A 24,475-nucleotide genomic window follows, 5' to 3' on the forward strand; every position below is an offset into this window, starting at 1 on the left:
CCAAATAGCTACCTAACAAAGGCAAATAAGTGACCTAAGGAAGGAGTTGGAAGCTAAAAAGGGACTCGAAGGGATGAAGGACAAGAAGGATGTAAAAGAGCCCCAAGGTGAGGAAAGAGGAGAATAGATGATGCTGGAGGAGGAGTTTTCAGTCCTCTTGCAACAACAAAATAAGAAAATGCAAGAATACCTCGATCAACTACTGAAGAAAATCGGAGACAAGCTCATTAAGGAGTTGGAAAGAGTAAGGACCCAAGCTTATGCAGAGTTCCATAAGGAGAAACAACAAAAGGAACAATTGCTTAAGGAACTGCATGAGGTCAAGGCATAGAGAGATGAAGTGTCGACCAAAAAGTTGAGAGAGGTGGAAAAAACAACTCTAAGTGGCCCTTTTAGAGCAATAATGAATGGCAAAGTAGCTCAACCGCCTTAGACAGGAGAAAGAGGAGATGCTCAGAATCTAGAAAGAGTACGAACAAATGGTCATGATATTGTCTTAATGCCAGAATCAAGGCATGGAAAGGATGGAGAAAAAGGCCAGCGCTTAGGAGGAAAAGACCCATGGAAGACTTAGAGACCTTTTTTGGGTGCAGTGGGAGAACAAATGCCAACCATTCAAATTCTTCTTCCAGTGCCCTCACTCCTAGATAGGGCCTTGTCTCTAAGAGTGGTGGAACATGTGATTCGGCTCACCCAATGATTAGAAAATAGATGGATAGAGAAAAGAGCAAGACATCCTACAAGGTGGTAGAGAGAGCCCATGGACTATTGGCAAGACAAGGTTTGGGAGATTCCAAAGACCGTCAGTGTGGATACGAAGCCCAACTAAAATGAAGGCCATGCATTTGGGACTCCAATCTTGATGTTTGGATGGCCTTTTGCAGCACCATACCAGACAAGTGCAACAATCCCACCTACAATGCCATATTCGTAGAGAATAGGGATAGATTATAACTTGGATATGCATGGCAGGTACAATTTCCCAAGGATCTACAACGTGAATGCAGGGAATCCAGAAGGAGTGCCTAATCTTCACCAAGCGAGATATCCGGCCATCCTTATGCACTTCTCTATGAGTTTAATCATGCCCTGACCCTGCCTTTATTACTACATGTAATTATCTTAGGGTACTTAGGATTTTTCATCAGCAAAAGCCCGTAGCAAAAGAGGCCCGCCGACTATCACCACTGTTTTTTTATCTAAATATAGAAATTGATAGCTATGCGATGGCCCATCTTATAATGAGAGCTACACTCTTGCCTTCATTTTGTATGGCATTCTCGAAGATATGAATGACAACTGCTTCACTAAGTGAAACCACCCCTTTCTATCAATAACACCTCTAAATGTATGCATTAACATAAAGGACTACTTGCAAAGTAGACCCTTCCTTACTAAGTCTCTTAGGCCCCCTTGTAGTATAGCTCCTGAAGAGCATCGAGATGCATCTAGCGTGCTCCCTCCCAATGTATTGAATGTCAACAAACAAAACAAAACAAAAAACAAACAAGTGAAAGAATAGGAAAAGAAAGGACAAAAGATGAAGTATAAGAAAAGGACGAAATGGAATTCGCATATACCATTTGTGCCCCCTCCCAATGTATTGAATGCCAACAAACAAAACAAAACAAAAAACAAACAAGTGAAAGAATAGGAAAAGAAAGGACAAAAGATGAAGTATAAGAAAAGGACGAAATGGAATTCGCATATACCATTTGAGTGCCACAAACACTACACCTAGGGACAATTATATCCCTAGCCCCTCCCCCACTTCACACTCACGACACACTAAGGGCATGACACACCTAGGGAGTTTACACTCGCCTAGGGTAAACCTGTCTCCCTAAGTCACACCCACATCACCTCCCCTTGTACATGAACTGGGTTCTCAAGCGTGGGACAATACCACGGGCTTGCCTAAGGTCAAATACATTTGACAACCCATAATCAACCACTGACATCGAAGACCCCATCACCCACTCAATTTATCCTCTACTTTTGTAACCTCTCATCCATTTTTTTATGCTTCTTCTCAAACTATCAGAAACATAAAAAGAAAAGCTCTATGCACGAAACGTCCATGTCACCCTCATAGTTGGCATCATATAGAGATTGCTACAGTGAGGCTTGGAAGGATTCATATTGCTGGTGATTTTGGCGACCCAAGTATGCCAAATTATGATCACTCCAGATTGTCCAAAGAGCCCAATATCTCACCCAAAAAAGAAAGAGTGAGTATTGAGACAAAGAATGCATAAATCTGCCAAAGAGCCAGAAATGTTTCCCAAAGATGACTCGGGAAACGAAGCCGAAGTGAATCTGAAATTCTCCTGAGGAGGATCCTGGAACAAGGACAATGCCAAAATAAATGAGGGACAGTCTCTGAGGGAGCCAAACATCTCAGACATGCGGATGATGCAATGTGACATTTAGCAAGTGTGACCCCCACTGACAGTGTGCATGTCAAGCATCTCCAAAGGAAAAGCCTTTGTTTCAGTGGCATTTTACACTTCTAGAGCATCCTACGATTCTTCCGCCACCATGCAAGAGACTTTGTTAAGTGCCACTGAGAATTAGCATGTTGCTGAATCCATGGGGCAGGCTAAAGAAGCTTGTATACTTTGATGGAAGTTAAGGCAGAAAGAGAGACAGGACGAATGCATGCAGTAGATGGCTATAATTGCCAATCCATAAGCCTGTCTGTATCAAGCATAGGTGGAATTGGTAGAAAGGGATGCAGTAAATCAGCAATTTTCTTCCATATAAACCTATGATGCATTCCCAATGCATAAGAGGTCATGGCACGCGGAAAGGATAAAGTATATCCCCGATCATCCACCACATCCTGTATGTACCTAATTCCCAGTTTCATAAGATTGTATGCCCGAACAGGTTCTTGTAAAGCAAGAGGAATGTCAAATATGGCACTCCAATGTGAATGCTTTCTTTTCGCATGGAGTTTGTCCCCAAACAACTATCAGAAGCCCATTTGACCTTAGAGAGAACCTGTTTCCAATCAAGTATCAAAGTAGTAGAGAAAGGACAGCCAGGTATTCTGCCCACAAATCTGCCAATGACAACCTCCCAGAAATCCATAATCCAATGACCATATGCAGAAGTGCTCATGCTGGCACACATGGATGCTAGCATACAAGTCCATGGCTGTTGCTGACGGAAGAAAGTATGCAACATGGTAGCCTTCCTTGCAAGGACATGATATCTTATATTGAGGAGACACACACACACACACACACATGCACGCACACACACACATGTCTCCAATTTTTTTGCATATATGTTTTCCTTTATTATTAGTATAATGCCATTTACATCTCTATTTTGACCGATAATCACTTGTAATTGATTGCCACCCTTATTGTGGCCTAACATGTCACCCCAAGCTCTATTGATCTTGCCAAAGAATGGATGATTAATCCCACGTGTAATTTAAAGTGGCTAGTTAATGACACTAACTTCAAAAAGCTTCCCTTGTGGTAAAGTTACATATCATCTTAATGGCAAGGTCATTGAGCTATTCAATAGTTGGTTGGCACAAAAAAAAAGATAAGGCTACACTCTTACTCTACTCAACCCCTTTACCCCAAAGCTTTGTTTTGCCTGCATCAACTATCGAGCTCATCATAAGCTGCTACTGTACCCATAACCTCCAAGGCAAACATCTTCACAAGTGACTCTTGGAAGTTGATCACATTGTTTGGTAATACTTCATGTGCTCACTATTGTAAAAGTAGTACCAACCACAACTGCAATGGCTCGAGCTTCATGTGTATACTAGTAGTGGAAACACAATCTTTAGTGGTCTTCCTCCCTTGGCATCTATTGCTTGGGTTGTAGTAGTATACTGCAACTTAGTGGCTTGATGGTGCTATTGTTGGACAATCGACATGCTATGGTAAATTTGTGTGATGTACCTTTGATGGCTTGACACAACTTACGTGAGTGATAGTAGTGTACTATAGCATAAACATTAAATGGTGCTATTGAATGACTATTCGTAGACTTTAGCAATACCAGCAACAATTGTAATGGCTCTAGCTACATGTGTATACCTCTCGTGGGAGCATAGTCTTTGGTGGGCTTGCTCTCTTGGCTTACTATTGCTTAAGCTACAATATTGTACTGTAGCTCTATGGCTTGATGGCACTACTATTGGACAGTCTACATGTAATGGTAATCTTACATCTTTTACCTTTCATGGCTTGACACCGCTTGCTCGAGCAGCAATTGTGTTCATTAACATGACTATTAAATAGAATAGTTGAAGAACTATTCATAGGTTGAAGCTATACAGTGCGAAATGCTATTGATGGCTTGATTGAGGTGCTAAAGGAAGGTTTGCAAGCTACAATGTGGTACAATATTGTGACTTTGTAGATATGGTTTACACCTTACAAGCTATAATACATATGATCAAAGTTATCAAACTTCACTCTATCCTAACCATTGTTTAGTTGTTTGGCAAGAACCCAATGCTTTGATAAGCTTTGATGTGGGATATGTTTAATCCCATGCTAGTGTCTTGAACACATGGTTGGATTAGATCCCAAAATTGCCACCTACGTTTGATATTGATGATATGCTAACTTGGCTAACTAACCAAGTCTCATGTTGCTACATATATCATAGGGTCGTGTGCATGTCATAATCAAAGTGACTGATACTCTTAATAGATCTAGAGGGTATCTTAGGGAGAAACTTAGATCCAAACATTTGTAAGATATGGGATCATGTACATGGGCTGTAATCAAAGCAACGGATACTCTTAATTGAACATTGGAGTTATATCACAAGGCCTTTAGTTTACTTAATAATCATTTGAGAAATTGTTATTCCTATGTATGCGTGTGTGTTACAACAAGGCCTTAGCATAACATGCATAGATCCAATAAGAAAACAATTCCAAACAAGATACAACATATTTACAAAAGGGTTAATGCTTGATAATCCATAATGATGAATGATACAAAATGTATAACAACAAGGCAAATGATCTCAGAATCATAAAGTACAACACTTAAGTAGCCATATTTGCTGAAATAACTCTACACATGAAATGATATGGAGAGCTTGCACATGTTACCTGCATCCATACAAAAGAAAAAGGTTAGCACCTTGCATTAGATACATATTGCAAGTGTTAGGGGCACAACTTGGTTGTCATTCCCTTCACCATGTCCTAGTTCAAGAAATGAAACACTCTCTCAACCTTTATTAACAATTCATATCTTTAGAGGCAAGAAAGAGAGTTGCCTTTAAGTTTATTGCATAAAGGAGTTTAGGGACTTGAGAATCATAAGCCATCCAAGATTAGTAGATACTAGATTGGGAGAATGTCCCGGGGCCAATAAGCTTTAGCAATAAGAGATAAAGTTGGTAGCATAGAAATAAGAAAGAGCAATGATACATGAGTTTTACCATAAGCAAAAGCAAGGCAATAGCATAATGCATAGTGCTTTAAGCTTCACAACTTACTGAGAATCTAGGAGGTAGCTACCCAATGATCATGTTCTATTAAGAGTGTCAATCACATCACTTCGATTATGGCATGTGTACACAACCCTAGATGTTAAAAATGTTAAGATCTAAGTTTCTCCCAAAGATATCCTCTAAATCTAAACATAGATATGATCAACTATAGATTTGTTTTGAACTGCTTGGAAGTGCAAGGGCTTTGTTGCCAGACTTTACACAATAATTAAAAAAATTGTATATGTACATGCTTTGAAATCACTTCAAGGAGTTGGATGAGCTCGAAGAAGGGGTAGTGGTTCAAAAAAATTGCATATATATATATATATATATATATGTGCTTTGAAATCACTTCAAGTGGTTGAATGAGCTCAAAGAAGGGGTAGAGGTTCAATATCCAATTTGCATGGAACTTGTATTTGGAGTTGTACAATTACATAGCAAGCCCAATGCTCACCCTTTAAAATCAAAACGTATGCAACCATAAGTTGTGGAAGTGTCTATTGGTAAAAAAAAATAAACAAATGTGCAAGACTCGTATCACAAGTAGTAGAAACCATGGTCTTCTAATCAAAAGTCTTCCCAATGCGTGTAAAGAACTCAAGGGATTTGTGGATCACTTGTAGTCAATGCAAGTCTTTCTCTCTATGTGTAATGTGATGTACTCGAGGAAAGGGATTTGTTTAGCGGTCTTGAATGAAAGTCATTTATATGGGTGTATTATGCAAGTCATGATCCCAAGTGAAGGGTTGGAATTTGTGGATGTCTTCAATTGAAGTCATTCTCCATGTGTGTATTATGGACTCAAGAGATGGAATATGTGAGGGCTTATTATGAAAGTAAGAATCTCAAGTGGAAGAAAGGGATGGAGTTTGTAGATGTCTTGGATGGAAGTCATTCTCCATGTTGAACCGAAGTGATGGAGTATGAGGTAGCACTTGTGCTCCATGTTAGTGTGAAAGATACGTGGTACAAAGCACCAAAAGAACACTCGTGCATAGCACCGAGAAAATCTAGGTGTGAAATGCCTAAGGGATGGGAATATGTGAGGCAAACGCTCGCAATGCGAAGACGGGAGGATAATCATTGGTGGAAGGGGCAGCTAACGGAGCAAAGCCAGGCAAGCAAAGCTAAAATGTTGTAGAGCAAGAAGCTCGCCGAGAAGTGCTACCTAAAACACACAGAAGAGAGCAGCAGGCTGCAGCCGTCCTCTTTTTCTGGTGTTTTTATACACAAAAAATCTCTCTCTCTCTCTCTCGCTCGGGCCCCTCCCCTCCTTGGCCTGTGTGGGGGCAGAGTATTCGCTTCTTTCAGAGTGGGACACATGCACAGGGCATTTGTTTTTCAAAGGTCCCGCCCCTTTGTGATTTTGTGAGATCCCGTGGAAAGCAGTTAGCCTATCGCCCCACAAAGAGGACTCTATTCTGTGTGCGTGTGTTCACCATTGTCGGTCTCCTACGTGTGCACTCTTTTCTCCTCAGTCAGTGATTATTATTATCACCATTATTCTATTTGATTTTTTAGATCAGCGGCCATGGAGGACACAGAAGGCCTCGCCAGTGTGCGCGTGCTAGCAGTGATACGCAGGTAGAGGACCAGGGGAATGGAAGAGGGGAGAAAGGGGAGGAATCAAGGGCTGGTTCGACAAGGAGGGAAGGAATGGTGGATTGATAATTGGATAAGGGCCAGGCTTGGATTTGGACGCGGGAGATTGGCCATGTCGGTGCGCAATTTAGGCTGGATTTTATAGAGCTTTTTCACGGCACCAACAAAACTGGTTTTTTCTTTTTCTTCCCGAGAGGAGCAAAAATCAGGGCCGATGAAACAACAGGATCAGTGGCAGTTGCCAGATTGCAGCATGTTTTCAAAAAAAACACATCTTCCTTGCAGGTAAGGGATGCCCTTCCTCCATCGCCTTCTTTGCCCTACCATTGTCCAGAATCCACTCCAGGGTTTGGCGCAAGTCTCTCCTACAGGGCCTGTACAAACTATCGATGTAAACAGATCTAGTGTCGCTCTTGCTCTGCAGGTCGGGTAGCAAGATCCGTGCCATTGTTTCCACAGGATCACTGCTCTGTGAACTTCACTTGGGTCGGGAGCAGACAGTGGAGCACAGGTGCTGCACTCCAAGCCAGACTATTGAAGTGTCAGCTTGTTTTTTTGCTGGCAAGTCCCTTTGAATGCAGTCTTTTTCTATTAGCACCCATAATGTCAGTGGTAGGGCAGTTGGGAGAAGAGAAGGAATCTGTTGCAGCGTCTGAACAGCACGTCATGTTAGCCTCGTGCAATCTGTCGGTGGTATTTGCAATCATAACCTTAGGCTTTGGCCTATGCTCACCTTTAGCTTATGCAGTAAGCTGATGATGCAGCCTACAGTTAGTTGCCACTCTGGTTTCTTCTGATCTCAGTAACATTCTGGTGCAGCATGGGGCCTTTTGGCAAGCTTACCAGTAAGCTGAAAGGGCAGCAAAAGGAGGCATGGAAAAACGGTAAGCATTCTGATGCTAAGGTGGTTTCACAGAAGGAGCAGGATCAGCATCAGAAACTGCAGGTTCTGGCTGCTAGCAAGGTTGAAGATGATGGTAACACGTCAAAGCATTGTCTTCCTGCTCCAAAGGCAGAAGAGAAAGGTGGGCAGAAAAGTTACGTTGTAGCTGGGGAAGCATTAAAGCAACAAAATCTGAGCTCACTCAAAGAAACCTCCAAAGTGTCAGATAAGGTTGGTGAAACCAGGCTGCAGTTTGATACCGATTGTGCTTTTACAGATGGGAAAGAGGCCCCTCCACAGAAAGACGATCGAACTGGAGCCGAAGATGCCAAGTCAAAAAAAGGCTGGAGAGACGGCAACTATAATCTGAGTGTACAGAAAACATGGGATTTTTTTTCTTCAATCCCAAGTCCTGTAAGGAAAGGTGAAAGCAAGGCAGAAGAGAAGGGCAAGGCAAAACATGTTGCTACTGCAGAATCTCCAAATGCTGGTGTGATTGCTCATGAAAGTTCAGATCTGGACACCTCATCTCTGACTCTCTTCTCACGTGGGCTGAATCCAATAAAAACTCGCTCTGGACCTCTGTACAAGGATGGCTTGGAAAGTGGAGGTGAAGCTGGGCAGATAGAAAGTAAGTCTATGAAAGGTGACGCTGGAAGAGTTGGTGTGCAGAAGGCAGACAATCTTTTTTCACAGGACGTAGATTCTAAAGAGAGAGTTGATGCAGATAAACCACATGGTGAGAGTGTGAGTGTAACCCTTCAGGATGGGAAGCATAGTAAAACTCCAGCTGGAAGAGGCTCACGTGATTCAGTAATGACACCACAAAGTTCTGAAGGAAAAAATAGGCGTAAGTTGAAGGCAGATACACAATGGTCTCAAAGGGGGCAGATTGGAAGGAGATCATCAGATTTAGTGGGCAGTCATGCTGCTGCCAGTGATGCAATGAAGAAAAACGATGGTTTCTACTCAATGGAGTATTTTGATATTCCCCCCTACAAATCAGGTGAGGTATACTGGACTATTTTGGCTTCTGTGTAATTAAAGTGACTTGAAGTCTGACTAATCTTAGCTGTGGCCAACTTGGAACTTTTTCACTCATAATCTTAAAAGCAAATGTGAGGAAAAGCCTAGTGATTAGGATTCCTGCTACAGGAACAACGAGAGGTATTGGACATGTTCTGGCAGAGGAAGGTTTCATGGCTGTATGCCTTATTTTGTTGTTGATAGCTAGAACGAAACAAGCTTACTACCAAAGGTAATGTTTTTCTCCAGCCATTAGCTGTGAAAGTAGAGCTGGGAGACTTGGAGCTAATGTAACTAAATTTAACAGTTTTAGCTGTACCTTGAGCTCCATCTGTGTGTATGTGATGGCATCATGGCTGATTTCGTTGCTCCAAGAAGAGCTCCTCAGGGTGTCTCCAGTTGTGAGCTTAGGATACTGCAGTTGTACGGGGATTGGGATGGGAACAGAAGATGGTCAAATCCAGCAGACGTCATGTAAAAATGCAATGCACTAATGATGTATGGCTGAGGTGGGGCTAGAATGGGGCTGATATGGGCTGAAATAGGGATGAGAATGATGTTACGGGCTGTGTATGAGCTGAAATTAGCTAGAAGGGCCTGAAAATGGGCTGACATGCACGGATGAATTGCAAGAAGAGGCTGGATGGCTGAGGCATAAGTTTTGAATAAGTTAAGGTGAGAAGCAAGGTTGCAAGCTACTGTTTGCTTACACAAGTTTCGAGAGACAACACACAAAAAATGGGCTACATTCGCCAAGAAAAGTCCAATAAAAAGGGCCAAAAAGAGGCCAAGAACAAGCATAAAAATGTGCCTGAATTTGGCCAAACCAGGCTAGAATGTCCCTTGCTGACCATCCCCTAATTGGTATCTTGTCTTGGGGATGGGACAATTGTCGGGGACAGATTAAGGGATGTCCCACCTGTCAGGTATGTGTCTCCCCAATGCAATGATGTGTTCCATTGCAGTCTTAGATACCTTCTCCAGCAACACCGGCAGTCCTTCCTTCATCATCAGACACTTTGGAGGCTGTGATCTATGGGTTTTCAGATTCCCTATCTCTATAAGAGGGGGATCCTATTCTCCACTTTTAGAGGGGGTCACTACTCATGGTGTGGTCCTTTGCACACCTTGGCGAAAAGCCTTTGCATTCTTCATCTTCCTTGGATGGGGTTGTTGACATTGAGCTGCCATCTCACCTACCTACCTAGGATCTGTAGGTTCTACCTTGAATGTTTCAGCCGTGACTTGGTGCCTATGCTTTCGTATTCTTGCTAGCATGGAGACGTGAAGTTAGTGGTTTCTCTCCCAAGGTCGCGTTTGTGGCGCCATCTATTGCTCTTAGAGGTTTCCTTTCAGGTGGAATACTTGGATTACAAGGTGGAGAATGTCTCTTTCATTCCTTACAGGGTACCTTTGTGGGCTTGAGATACCAAAGTCATTAAGTTCATTGTATTTTGTCAATTTGTATCTTGGTTTTCATTTACCGCCGTACCCCCAAAAGGCTTTATTTGTATCATTTATTAGTATTTGGGCGCCACTTGAGAGTGGGGCGCCACCCTAGATAGTTCAGTGGCTTATGTGCCTATAAATAGGGCATGGGCAGTCTTCACTCCACACTTACTCTCTCATTTATTCATCATCATTCCCCCATCACACACTGAGCCTCAGCCCTCTACCATTGCTGGCCATACCCCTACCCTAGTAGATATCTCAGTTTGCAGTGCTGTCTAGCTGATCACGATGCCTTATCAGCATGCGATTTCATTTTGGAGGTTGTCTTCACATTGCCATCAGCTCCAGACACTCCAGATTGCTGTGTTTTGAGTCCACCCAGCAGCCTCACAATGTGTTCATCATTTCCATTGCTGCATTTGTTAGTTTCACTCTTCCATGGACAACATATCATCTTCATCATTATTGTGTATTTCCAGCTCTTGCTGCCACTTGAGCACCTAGATGATAGTTCCTAGCCATCACCCACTTTATGGAGGCTGCATTCAGAACAGATTTAGGCTGTCCAGCAGGTTGCACCCTCTTTATCAGCCCCACATTTGATGAAACCAGCCTTTCTTCTTGAGAAGGGTGGTATAAGCCTGATTTAACTCAAATTACAGCAAGCATTAAATGCACATAAACTGAAGGACAAATGTTAAAACTTAACCATGGACAATGGACACTCAGATGGCCCCCAAAATTGGTGCCCCTTGCAGTATTTCATTATCTTGAATTGCAATTGGATGAAGTACACTAATGATATGAGAGTGGTCATTGGGTTTCCCTTTGCTTCCTTTACAAGCGATAATTAGTGTCCCGTGATGGAGCCGATTACGGAGTTGAGAGTGGCAAATAGTTAGTCTCTCAATCTAGGGCACTATGGAGTTAAGGTCCGTAGAGGTTGCTGAACTTGAAAGTAGGCGTGGGAAAACCTTAATGGTTGGTTGCATTGATCTCTAGGAGGGCTTATTGTGCACTAGGGTCTCATGGCCTCTAGGTGCTCAAAAGGGTTTAGCTGTGGAAAAAAACAGTGGAAGCATGAGAGTGTGCACAAGAGGAAGAGAGAGCTCAAGTACAAGAAGAAGATCTTGCTTAGTAAGTTGTTCAAAGGTACAATTGGTACACTCTCCTCTACAGTGAGAGTGACCTTTAGGCAATTTATATAGCCTTTGGAGAAGTTAGGGTTAGGGTTTTCCCTTGCTCTCCTATCCTCCAGTTCATTTACATCTAGCTACCCTTATCCCCTCCAGTATAAGGAGAGTTCATATGCTTACATTCTCAACACCCCCCCTCAATGCCAGGTGGCATTGGATAAAGCATGATAGGACACCCCCCCCCCCCCCCCCCCAATCCACAACGAGATGCCTTTATAAATCAAGCTACAAAAGATGGTTATAGGTAGAGAGTTTACAAGACTCAAAAGAGTTGATCATTTGTGGTAGAGAGTTTACAAGACTCAAAAGAGTTGATCATTTATGGATTGGGAGGCAAAATTGGCCTCTAATTCCTTAGGTACTTCTAGAACATTGGGACACTTACTTGTGATATGCCCAGTGTTTTTGCATTTATTTCACTTCATTTTTTTGGGGTACTTCTTCTAGCAATTACTTACAATATGTCATTTTTTATGACAAAAGGAGCACTTTGTAGAAGCTGTAGGGACTAACACTTGCTCACGTGAAGTAAATGCTGAAGAGCCTTCGTTATGGTTTCTCTTCTTTTCATCTAGGCATGATTGGATGGTACTTGCCAAAGTTGGGTTTGGGATATTAGTAAGGGTAGTAACAAGGGTTGGAAAGACCTTCTTTACAGACTTCAGAAGGATGGCAATGGCATCTTCATCATGAATTGGTGCTTGAAAGGAGGCCAATTGTGCCATGAGCCCCTTCGTATGTGAAATAAACTTGCTTAGATCTTCTCCCTGTTAATACTCCAAGCTAAAAAACTCAATCTTTAGAAAAATCTTGGAGTTCTTCCTTGTAGCGCCATAGAGCCTTTCAAGCTCATCCCACTTTTCCTTGGCAGTGGAGAGTTGGTCAATATGATAAATTAAAGGTTCATCCAAATGAAGTATAATGATGGCCTGAGCTCTTTCATCGTCTTCTACATCAAGGGGATTTGATGGGTCAATAACTTTGGTCCCTTTTATGAAGGGCCAGTAGCCTCATTCCATCATTTTATATTTTACCAGGACTTGCCAGGGATGGAAATCTTTTCCATTAAACTTGTGGATTTAAGGCCTTACATTTGCATAGGCCATGGCCATTATAGGAAGGTCTTACCTATTGCCTTAGGCAATGGCAATGTCTAGTCCTTTTACAGGTGGCCAAGTACGAACCAAATAAGGGAATTGATAGCTCTACAAATGATAACCAACTTTAAAGCTGTAAGGATGAAAAAGGTTGAAAATCATATATATGTAATTCTCTGAGTACAGCGATGTGGAAGCGTAGGATAAAGATTGAGAGAGAGTGAACACAGAGAGAAGAGAGAGAGAGAGAAAAGGAGATTACGAAAAAAAAAAAGAGAGAAAAGGAGAGTGAAACGCAGAAAATCTGCAATGTAGTATGATGTATAGGAGTGCAGAAATATACACGGGTGCAAAGAAAATATCTGCGTGTGTCTCCGCCTTGAGGATCTCGATCTCCGTCAGCTCGCATGCTGTCAATCTTAGCACGCCGTCTCTGTCAGATGTCAGATCAGAATATGCGAGTGTGCCACAAATTGACTATAAATAGCCAAGAAAAAATAGTGCCTAGCACCAGGGCGATTGCAGTAAATGCAGTTGACTGCATAAAATAATGATAAAAACTATCCTATTGATCAAACTGCTGTCCGACTGATGAGTCTGTTGCCAGGTGGCATCTGCAGCAGTTGACGTGGCTCCTCTGCTGTCCGTACCGCTGACGTGGCACTCTACTATCCAGGAAATGACTCTTTTAACACCCCCTCTCAGATCTTGGACAGGTCAAAAGACTGAGGGATCTAGAACGTCTTCGAAGAAGAGCGTGGGGAAGCGCCTTCCTGAACAAATCTGCAAGATTATCCTCCGTCTTGCAGTACTCCACATCAATGGTCCCATCCAAAAGCTTCTCTCGAATGAATGATACTGGATCTCAATGTGCTTTATCCTGGCATGGAATATAGGATTCCATACCAAGGCAATGCAACTCTCATTGTCGCACCCCAGAAGAGTAGGACGAGTTTGGGGCAGCCAAGCTCCTCCAGAAGCCACACAACCTCACATGTGGTAGAAGACGCAACCTGATATTCTGCCTCAGTAGAAGAAAGGGCTATTGTGGGCTGCTTCTTACTACTCCAAGAGATAATACCTGTACCCAAGGTAAAACAATAGCCTGTAGTAGACCGCCGGTGGTCCACATCGCCAGCCCAATTCGAGTCGCTTCAACCTACAAGAATAAGATCGGAAGCATCTGTACCTGCGGGATACGAGATCCCTAAGTCAGAGGTTTCTCTCAAATACCAAAGAATCCTCAGAGCAGCCTGCCAATGCACCTGTTTGGGTTCACTCATGAACTCCGCCAAAAGACCCACATCAAAACAAAGATCAACACTAGTGTTGAGTAGCCAAATCAAGGATCCAATCAACTGACGGTAGCAGAAAGCATCCGTCAAGGGAGAATCGGAGTGTGAAGTGGCCTTCCAGTTCGGATCCATAGAAGTAGAACTGGTCCGACAAGTCTCAATCTCAAAAGTCACCAAGAGCTCCTGAATGTATCGCTGTTGAAAGATGAAAATCCCCCTCTGAGACTGATAAATCTTGTGACCCAAGAAGAAATGAAGAAGCCCCAAATCCATCATCTTGAACGTCTGATGTAAAGCTGTCTTGGTCTCTTGGACCTTCTGTGCATGATCCCCTGTCAGAATCAAATCATCAACATACAACACAAACAACACACGACTAGCCTCGGAAGTGTGTACATAAAGTTGCAGATCGGCCTTGGATCGCCGATATCCCAACTTCGACTGAAGAAACAAGTTAATCTTCTCGTTCCATGCATGCGGAGCTTGCTTGAGGCCATACATGCCTTCTTCAACTTGTAAACTTGCCCATCCGAGGATCCAAAGATAGGAGGCTACTCAACATAGATCTCCTCTTGCAAGTCACCATTGAGAAAGGCCGACTTTACATCCAACTGATAGACATGCCATCCCCTATGGCCAGCCAAGGCAGGAACAACTTGAATAGGCGCCATACAAGCAATGGGGGCAAAAGTATAATGGAAGTCAATGCTTGGACGCTGAGCAAAACCTTTAGCAACAAGGCGAGCCTCGTGCTTGTCCAAAGAACCATCGCTAAGATACTTCGTCTTGAAGACCCACTTGACGCCAATCACCTTCTTGTGAGAGGGATGAGGCACAAGGGACCAAGTGCCATTCCTCTCAATAGCCTCCAGCTCGGCTTCCATAGCCTTCTGCCAATGGTTAGATTGCAAAGCCTCCTTCACTGCAGTGGGCTCGCGATCCTGCATAACATGGGTCATCAAACAATAGTTAGAGCAAACAAGCTCTGTAGAATGTGCCTAGTTTCTCCGTGACCTTCGCGGTCCATCATGTAGTTCCCACTCCTTAGGGACCCCCTCGATCCCTGAATCTTGGAGTGTGTCACGGGCCCAACGAGGGGAAGGCCGGACTTCTCCTCGCCGTTGCTCTCTATCTGTTGAAGACTCGGGAACATCCACTGGCAGAAGCTCCACTGGGGTGGCCGGTGCAAGGAAAGACTCTGAATCAGAAGAAGAATCTTCATCAAGAGGCTCTGGCTCCAAAGGAATTGTCTCGGGAGCCCAACTTTCCCTTGGATCTCCAAGTACAGGGTGCTCCTTACCCCCCTATGTGGCTGGAACTTCCATGAACCGCACATCTCGGCTCGTGTAGACATCTCGCTTGACGAGATCAAACAGACGATAACCTTGGGAGGGGGAGTTGTAGCCAACAAAAATTTGTTGTTGAGAAGCCGGCTCGAACTTGTCACGCTGCATCTTCGGGATGTGCACATAAGCGTCACAGCCAAAGATCCGGAAATAAGAGATATCTGGCTTAGTTCCAAAGTAAGCCTCAGAAGGTGTCATCCTGTCAACAGTCGAAGTGGGAGATTGATTGAGGATGTGAACTGCAGTAGCCACGGCCTTAGCTTGCAGAAACTGAGGTGTTTGTCTGTGCTCCATCATGGTGTGCGCCATCTTGATCACACTTTTGTTCTTCCGCTCCAAAATGCCATTCTCTTGAGGAGTGCTGGTGTTAGCAAACTCCTGGTGAATGCCCCTATCCGCACAAAAACAAGCCAACTCATTAGACATAAATTCACCGCCCTTGTCCGAACGCAAGGTCTTCAGTTGCCAGCCAGATCAATTCTCCTCAAAGAGAAGCCAATCCTTGAAGTGAGAGAAAGTCTTCGACTTCAATGTCAAGAAATAGGCCCAAGTTAGCCTGCTATAGTCATCTACGATCAACATGAAGTACAAGCTCCCCTTTAGGGACTCGGTCCTCATCGGGTCATAAAGATCCGTAGATACAAGCTCCATAGGTGCAGAAGACCGCCTCGAAGCTTTGTTGGGAATTGCATCCCGATGCAGTTTTCCATGAATGCAGGAGACACATGGCTGATGGCTCACAACTATGTCCTCCAAACCTCGGACAAACGATGCTCGCGACGCCTTTCGAAGATACGCATAGTTCAGGTGGCCAAACCGAGTATGCCATAGCTCCGACTGTGTCTAAGGGATAAGAAGAGAGGTAAGAGCTGTAGAAGACTTCAATTTGTAGATGCCATTCTCCTCATACCCTGCAGAGAGTATCTGCCTCGATTCACAATCAAGAACTTGAACAACATCATTGTCAAACTCCACCAAGAGACCAAGAGAACAAATCTCATGGACCGAAAGCAAATGATACCCCAAGCCTGGCACATGTAACACATCGGAAGTATGGGTACCACCACGTCCATCTGGAATCAGTTGCATCTCATCCCGCGTAGCAATACATAGAAGAGCTGTCTCCAATGAGAATCTGCCCACGCGAAGGTCGCGAATGGCAGCAGCAATGGGAGAAGGAGTCATATGCCGTGAGGCACCATTGTCCACGATCCACTCTTGAGCCTAGGGAGCTGTCATCGCAGCATCAGAAGTCTTTGGTGAAGAGTCCTTAATGATTGCTAAGTGCAGAAAAGCAGCTGACGAGGGTGCAGCCACCGCTCCAGAATCCTTTGTGTCCTTCTTCTTGGTGTCCTTCTTGTCTTTGTCGGGGCAATCCTTCTTCCAATGACCGGCCTTACCACAAATATGACAAGTCGATTCCTTCTCCTTGGCTTCTTGGATTTGTTGTCCTCCTTCTTCTTTTGGTCCTTCCCCTTTTTCTGAGAGGCTTGACCAACCAAAGCCTCCGATTTGGAAGCATTCTGTCCAATCAACTGTTTCTCTTGGTCCAAGACCATAGGAACCAACTCTTTTCACCAAAGAGTCGACTCCCGCCCTGATGCAATAAGAGCGGAATAAAAGGTATTGAATCGTGGCGGCAACTGGGACAATAAAGTGATCGCCATGTCTTTGGAGGAAATTGGCTTCCCCGCATTTTGAACCTGCATTTGAAACTGCCAAAGCTTATTGATGTGTTCCCGAAGTGAAGAAGACTTATTCACGGACAAGGTCCACACCTGCACCTCCAAAGAAACCCTCTTCATCAGGGTCATCCGGTTATACATTTGATCAAGCTCTAGCCATATCTCTCGAACCACCATCAAGTGCTTGATGTGAGCTATCACGGCTGTAGTGCAAGACAGAAAAAGAAAAGAACGAATCCTGGCATTTAGTTTGTCCCAATGAGACTGGGCCTTGGTCAACTCCGCACGAGCACTTGAAGAGAGCTTGGACTCATCTCATTGAAGACCTATTAATCTCCTCCATCACAAGCTTCGCCAAATCATAAGACTCTAGAATGGCCAACATCATCACCCGCTAGATGCGGTAATTGTCACCATCAAGCTTCTGATCGATGGAAGAGCTGGTAGGACAAGCACCTTCTTGTCCATTATCTCTTGGAACTCCAAATCAGTTTTTGTAGACATGTTCACCTGCAATGCCTGCACAAACGCAAAATCAGCCCCCTCTGACTGTGTAAGTGACGAACGCAGCTTGTTAGGGCTGTTTCCTCTGCGTCCCGAACCTTCTGCAGCCGCCGGAGGCGATGAAAAGGTAAAATCTGCAGTGGAAGGCCTATAACACAGCCTTCCTCCTCTTTGAACAGCAATAACCTGCAGCAAATTCACCAGCTGGACTCCTTTTCCGCATGCCCACACTTGCTTCAGCCTTGTTCCGATGCTCGCCCTCCCGCTCGCCCTCGAATGCTGAAAATGCAGCCTTGTGTTGCGTTGAAATCTCCTCTTCAGGTAGGTTCTTCAATTAGTGTGTCCGATTTCACTGCTCTGATACCATGTCAGAGTGTAGCGATGCGGAAGTGTAGGACAAAGACTGAGAGAGAGTGAACACAGAGAGAAGAGAGAGAGAGAAAAGGAGATAGTGAAACACAGAAAATCTGCAGTGTAGTATGCTGTATAGGAGTGTAGAAATATACACGGGTGTAGAGAAAATATCTGCGTGTGTCTCTGCCTTGAGGACCTCGATCTCCGTCAGCCCGCGTGCTGTCAGTCTCAGCAGGCCGTCTTTGTCAGATTTCAGATCAGAATATGTGAGAGTGTGCCACAAACTGACTATAAATAGCCAAGAAAAAATAGTGCCCAACACCAAATCGGTTGTAGTAAATGCAGCCGACTGCATAAAATAATGATAAAAATTGTCTGATTGATCAAACTATTGTTTGACTGATGAGTCTGCTGCCAGGTGGCATCTGCGGCAGCTGACGTGGCTCCTGTTGTGCACCTGCTTTGCTGACATGGCTTCTCTGCTGTCCGTACTGCTGACGTGGCACTTTGCTGTCCAGGAAATGACTCTCTAACAGTAATATCTCAAGGTAAGATTTTGGTGGTCCCGTCCTTCAAACAAACCTTGATTTAACTTTTACTGTTTTCCTAGGTTTCAATGAGGTGAACTTTGACTGGACTTTTGGCTCCACCCCACCTGGTGGTTTAGTGTACGAGCATTTGGTTGAGCAAGGTCGATTAATGACTTTGACACTTGGTGAAGAGTTTGAGGAGATTTCAATCACATCAATATTCATGTTTCGACATAAGGCAATAGCACTAATGTCACTAAATGCCCTTTTAGTGCTTAGAAGCACTCATCTCAAGATTGAGATGTTTAGGTATTTACCTTGTCAAGCTTGGTGAGATACTTGACTCATTACCGGTGTTGAGAGCATGCTTCTCGGTGAACTTATGATGTCCCCCGAGTGTTGGAGCTACTTACAGATCGGGAACACACTTTAGAGCATATGCTTCAGTGATTAGAATCACTGTTAATGATTCTAGATTGAAGAAAGCGAAAAATAGGAAGTTTGAAGCTTCTTGGCTATGGCTGCGAGAAAACCGACAGTTAGGGTTTTGGTCACAGCAACCAACAGAGGAGGAATTAGTGCAAGCCCTCTTAGGTAAAGATAGTCCACTATAGGGGCTACAATAGCCCTATGATAGCCGGGAGGATTGTGCCGTCTACAGGTCACGCCAAGCTCTGGGACTTCACGTTGCCAAAACTGCGTCGATTTTTGCGTCTGCTACAATGCTTGTTGGAGCGCGGGGTAGCGGAAGCATGAAGATTTGCAGCAGAGGAAGTGAACAGGTGAGTGAGAGTGAGAGTAAGAGTGACGAACAGATTTGGGTGTACCAACAATGTGTTGGTACACAAAGAATAAAATGTATTTATACTTACGGCCCGTAAGGGTGCATTCACATGTACAACATAACAATACACGTGTAAAATACACGGAGGTGTGAATAAAGGACCTTTACATCCCAACAACCTCCCACTTAAAGGTCCGGAGTGAACCTTTAACCAACTCCCACTAGTCGTATGCAATGCTCATGCTGAGCCTTGCCTAGACTTTTAGTGAGAACATCTGCAGGGTTATCCTGTGTTTTGATCTTGGTCAATGTGATTAGACCATCCTCCAGAATCTGTCTGATAAAGTGATATCGCACATCAATATGCTTTGTGCGTGAATGATACATGGCATTTTTAGCCAGATACACAGCACTCTGGCTATCACATCCCAACACTGGAGTACTCATAGACATGCCGAGATCCTCTGCAAGTCTGCTCAACCATATAGCTTCCTTAGAAGCTTCAGTAGCTGATATGTATTCAGCTTCAGTAGTACTCTGTGCGACAATGTTCTGCAACCTGGGGCACCAAGAGACGGCCCCTCCAGCAACTGTAAAGACATACCCGCTAGTGGACCTGCGAGTGTCTAAGTCACCTGCCATGTTTGCATCACAATAACCCTGCAAATTAAGTGCACCCTGCCCATAGCAAATACACTTTCTTTGTGTACCCTTCAGATATCTAAGAATACTCTTGACAGCCTCCCAATGTGGTTTGCCAGGATTTGACATAAACCTGCTGACAACTCCCACTGCATGAGCAATGTCTGGACGAGTAGCCACCATAGCATACATAAGAGAGCCACAAGCTGATGCATAAGGGACTCCCTTCATAGCATTGGCTTCCATGTCATCTTTTGGGCTGTTGGCTTTACTAAGCTTAAGGTATGGAGGTAAGGGTACTCCGAGAGGCTTAGCTTCAGCCATGTTAAATCTGTCCAGTACCTTTTCAATGTACTTTTCTTGAGATAAGAACAGCAATTTCTGCGTTCTATCCCTACAAATCCTCATGCCCAATATATGCTCTGCATTCCCCAAATCTTTCATGGAAAAAGCTGATTTCAGCTGATCTTTGAGAGCATCCAAGCTAGTCTTTCTCTTCCCAGCTAACAACATATCATCCACATACAAAACAAGTATGATAGGGCTGCCATCTGTATCCTTTTTCATATACAAACAATGATCTGCATGGCTGCGCGTAAACCCATGAGAGAGCATAAAAGTGTCAAACTTTTTGTACCACTGCCGTGGTGCTTGTTTCAGCCCATATAAGCTGCGTTTTAGTTTACACACCAACTGCTCTTTTCCAGGAACCACAAAACCCTCGGGTTGTTTCATGTAGATCTCCTCATCAATGTCACCATGCAGAAAAGCTGTTTTCACATCCATTTGGTACAGCTCTAAATCCAATACAGCAGTGAGAGCAAAAAGCACACGTAGTGTGGTCATCTTCACAACAGGTGAGAAGACCTCCTGGAAGTCAATCCCTTCCTTCTGTGCATAACCTTTGGCAACTAATCTTGCCTTGTACTTGGGTTTCCCATCAACTGTCTTTACTTTGTAAACCCATTTGTTTGGAAGAGGCTTTCTTCCTTTGGGCAATGACACAAGATCCCAAGTATCATTAGCATACAGAGATTTAATCTCTTCCTGCATAGCTAGCTCCCACTTATTACTGAATTTGCATGACTTAGCCTCTTTATATGTCAGAGGCTCACCCTCATCAGGAAGCATCACATAATGCAAAGAGGGGTCATACCTATGTGGCTGCCTTCTTGGGCGTGTAAACCTACGTACCCAATGATCTACATTCTCAGGAATTGAATCTACATCTGGAGGCATGTTATTTTCAGCATTTATTGGCTGCTGTAAGCCATTTTCAGCATGCTGTTCATGCTGTACAGCACCTTCATTTTCATTTCCAGCACCTGCATTTTCATAATCAGCAAGTCTATCTTGCTGTCCATAACCTCCCTGTGCTTCTATTTGCTGTCCATCATCATCTGGCTCAAAGATAACTGGCTGATCATCAGTTTCAGCCTGTGGTACAGCACCATGAGGCTCATCATTTGAAGTAATAGGTGGCTGCAAATTCTGAAATTTGACATTTTTCATGTCTTCATCAGAGGCTAAAGTACCTTTCAGCAACTTTGCCTCATTAAACACAACATTACGACTGCGAACAATTTTCTTGGACTGAGGTAGCCACACTCTATAGCCAAATTCACCCTCATCACCATAGCCCATGAAAATGCCTTTGGTGGATTTCGGGTCAAGTTTATTCCTCAGCTCATTTCTAACATGCACAAAAGCATCACAGCCGAATATTTGTAAATGGTCATATGAGGCCGGTTTGCCAGACCAAACCTCCTCAGGAATGCCATTATTTAGGGACCTGTTTGGAGAGCGGTTGCAAATGTGAAACGCGGTTTTAAGTGCCTCTCCCCAAAATTCATGAGGGAGATTAGCAGTAGACAGCATGCACCGCACTCTCTCACATAGAGTCCTATTGTATCTTTCAGCCACACCATTTGAAGAAGGGCTGTAAGGGGCTGTAAGCTCCCTCTTGATCCCATGCAAGTCACAAGAGGACTTAAATTCATTTGATGTGAACTCACCCCCATTATCAGTTCTCAAGCATTTCAACTTTCTACCTGTCTGAGTGGTCACGAATGCGTGAAATGTTTTAAAAACAGCAAACACTTCACTTTTCTTTTTCAACAAATAAACCCAAATCTTCCTGGAACAATCATCAATAAAAGAGGCAAAGTATGCAGCACCACCCAACGATTTCAAAGGCTTGCTACATACATCAGATGCACCAAGTCCAATACATTTGACTTACGGGAGACACCAGAGTAAAAGGAAATTTTCATTTGCTTTCCAAACTAACAGTCATTACAAAAATCAAGTTTAGAGCCTTTTCCATCAACCCTCTTCAAAGAGGTAAGAACATCAAGACCTTTCTGGCTCATATGGCCCTCTTATGCCATAACTCCAAATGATAGCCAATTTCAGCAACTGCAAGAAACTTGCCATTCAAGGCTTTACAGTGCAGACAATACAAAGTGCCCTTCTTGGTTCCTTTAGCAATCAGCATGGAACCCCTTTTTAATTTCCACAAACCACCACCAAACAGTGTGGTGTAACCATGCAAGTCAAGCTGTCCAACAGATAGTAAACTCTTCTTGATGCCAGACACATATCTGACACCTTTCAACACAAGTTCTTGCCCATTATCCAAAGACAAGTGTATGGTGCCAATCCCATCAATGCTGCAAGCATGATTATTTCCAAGGTGTTTAAACCTTGCCATAACAGCCTGCATCAAAAGTAGCAAAACACTCCAAGCATGGAGTCACATGGAAAGAGGCACCAGAGTCTACAATCCAAGTCTGAGTGACACAATCATCAACTGACAAAAGTGCATCAATCACATCAGCCTTGGTAATCTGCATATCCTGCATGTGACATACAAGGGCATCATAATCCACTGCACATAATACATCAGCCTCTGCATCTGAGAGCTCCTCTATGACAACACTAGAGGCCACATTGGCCTTTTCCTTGCCTTTACCTGCCTCAGATGCATCTGTCCTTTCCTCTTTCTTCTTTTTGTCTCCTGCATTCTTCTTTCTCTCTTGTTCCTTCTTGTAATACCTGCAATCAGGCTTCTTGTGGCCCTTTCTGACCACACTGATAGCATGTAACATCACTCTTTTCTTTTCCTTTGCTCTTGCTCCTACTTCTTTGTCCAGCATTTGCATTTTTCTTTTCAGCCCTGCCTCTAACATTATAAGCTGAGTTGCTGCCTTCTCCACTAGACTTACGTCTAATTTCTTCATTCAAGATGGAACCCCTCACACCATCATATGTGAGATTGGGGTTATTGCTGAGAGAAACAACCAAAGTCTCCCAAGAGTCAGACAATGTCATGATCAAAAAGATCGCCCTCAACTTACTTGAGCTGATTTAAAATGCCAGTAAATGCACTCAAGTGCTCAGCTGCAGGCTTGGACTCATCCAGCCGCATATTCACCAACTTGCGCATTAAATGCACCTGATTAACAGGTGTGGTGATCTCATAGGTAGTCTTCAACTTCTCCCATATTGCATGACCAGTGTCTAAACCCTTAATGTCTGTCAAAATGTCATCAGTGACACCCATCTTTATATAAGCCACAGCCCTTTTATTGACTTTGGCCCAATCCGCCTCAGACATTTGTGCGGGTTTATCCATTTGCAAAGCATCCTCACAATCCTTTAAGAACAGTATGCCCTGCATACGATCTTTCCAAAGATCAAAGCCCTGACCATCAAATCGCTTGATTTCCATCAAACTTTTAATGTCAGAACTGGAAGAAGTTGCAGCCATTTTTTCACAAGTACAAGTGTAAAAGCACTGAACTGCAAGAGCACAAGCTAAATCAGCAAATACACTGCTGTTCTTGCATAACCAGCAATAATCCTTTGCTGTTTTGACATAAACCAGCCATTGCACAGGCAAATAATGCAGAAATTTATCAAATTCTGCACAAAATCCCAAATTTCCAGGTCCAAATGTGCGCAAATGTCACCCAAACTGACTCAGCTGAGAAAAATTGCATCAATACATAAAATGCCCCAATTTTTCTTGGTCCAATGCCAAGAAATTTTACTCGGATGAGCAAAATTCCAACAAATTTTGAAAAATCCCCAAATTAATTGAGGTCAATGCGCACAATGTCTGCAATTTCTGACACAGATGTCACTGTCAAGCATAAACAGCATCAAATCTGGGAAAAGCCCCAAATTTCCAGGTTCAAATTTGACCAAATCTGAGAACTATGCTTGCGCACGTGAACTCCCGTCAGTGGCCAAAGGGTTGCTTGCAGTAAACCTTAGAAAAATGTAAAAATTTCTGGAAGAAAAATGTGTCGAACTGTAGCCGTTGACTGTCGCGCTGCCTGTCAGATGCCACGCAGACTTGCGTGAGCTGTCGCCTGCTCAGAAAACGTGCCGAAAAACTGCATCCCGTGACTGTGCAGCCTGCGCCTGGTGCCACGCAGCCTGTCGCTGCAGTTTTTGTCACCAGCGTTGACCTGTGCAGCCTGCGCGTGGCTGCTCGTGACTTGTTCGTGACTGCCTGCCTGGTCAAAAACGACCTGTCTTGGCTGCTCGTGACCTGTTTGACTGCCGCTTGATCAAAA

At 43.8% G+C, this 24,475-nt stretch overlaps 1 protein-coding gene and 1 pseudogene across 1 annotated transcript in view; one reads left to right on the forward strand and one right to left on the reverse strand.

Moving 5' to 3' along the window:
* Positions 1-2,182: 2,182 nt before the first annotated feature.
* On the reverse strand, positions 2,183-3,192 carry LOC148025159 (uncharacterized; annotated as a pseudogene).
* A 3,373-nt stretch (positions 3,193-6,565) lies between these two features.
* The window catches only part of LOC148025160 (putative serine/threonine protein kinase IREH1), a 134,808-nt gene continuing 116,898 nt past the window's right edge, over positions 6,566-24,475 (forward strand). The window contains exons 1-2 of the mRNA XM_087694915.1: positions 6,566-7,380; positions 7,520-8,984. Of these exons, the coding sequence (XP_087551041.1) occupies positions 7,916-8,984 (1,069 nt within the window). The 5' untranslated portion in view covers positions 6,566-7,380; positions 7,520-7,915. The remainder of the gene's footprint in view (positions 7,381-7,519; positions 8,985-24,475) is intronic.

The sequence above is a fragment of the Lygodium microphyllum genome, chromosome 15 (assembly GCF_053477565.2).
Source record: "Lygodium microphyllum isolate KBCC chromosome 15, Lygodium_microphyllum_v1.1.10, whole genome shotgun sequence".
Lineage (NCBI taxonomy): Eukaryota > Viridiplantae > Streptophyta > Polypodiopsida > Schizaeales > Lygodiaceae > Lygodium > Lygodium microphyllum.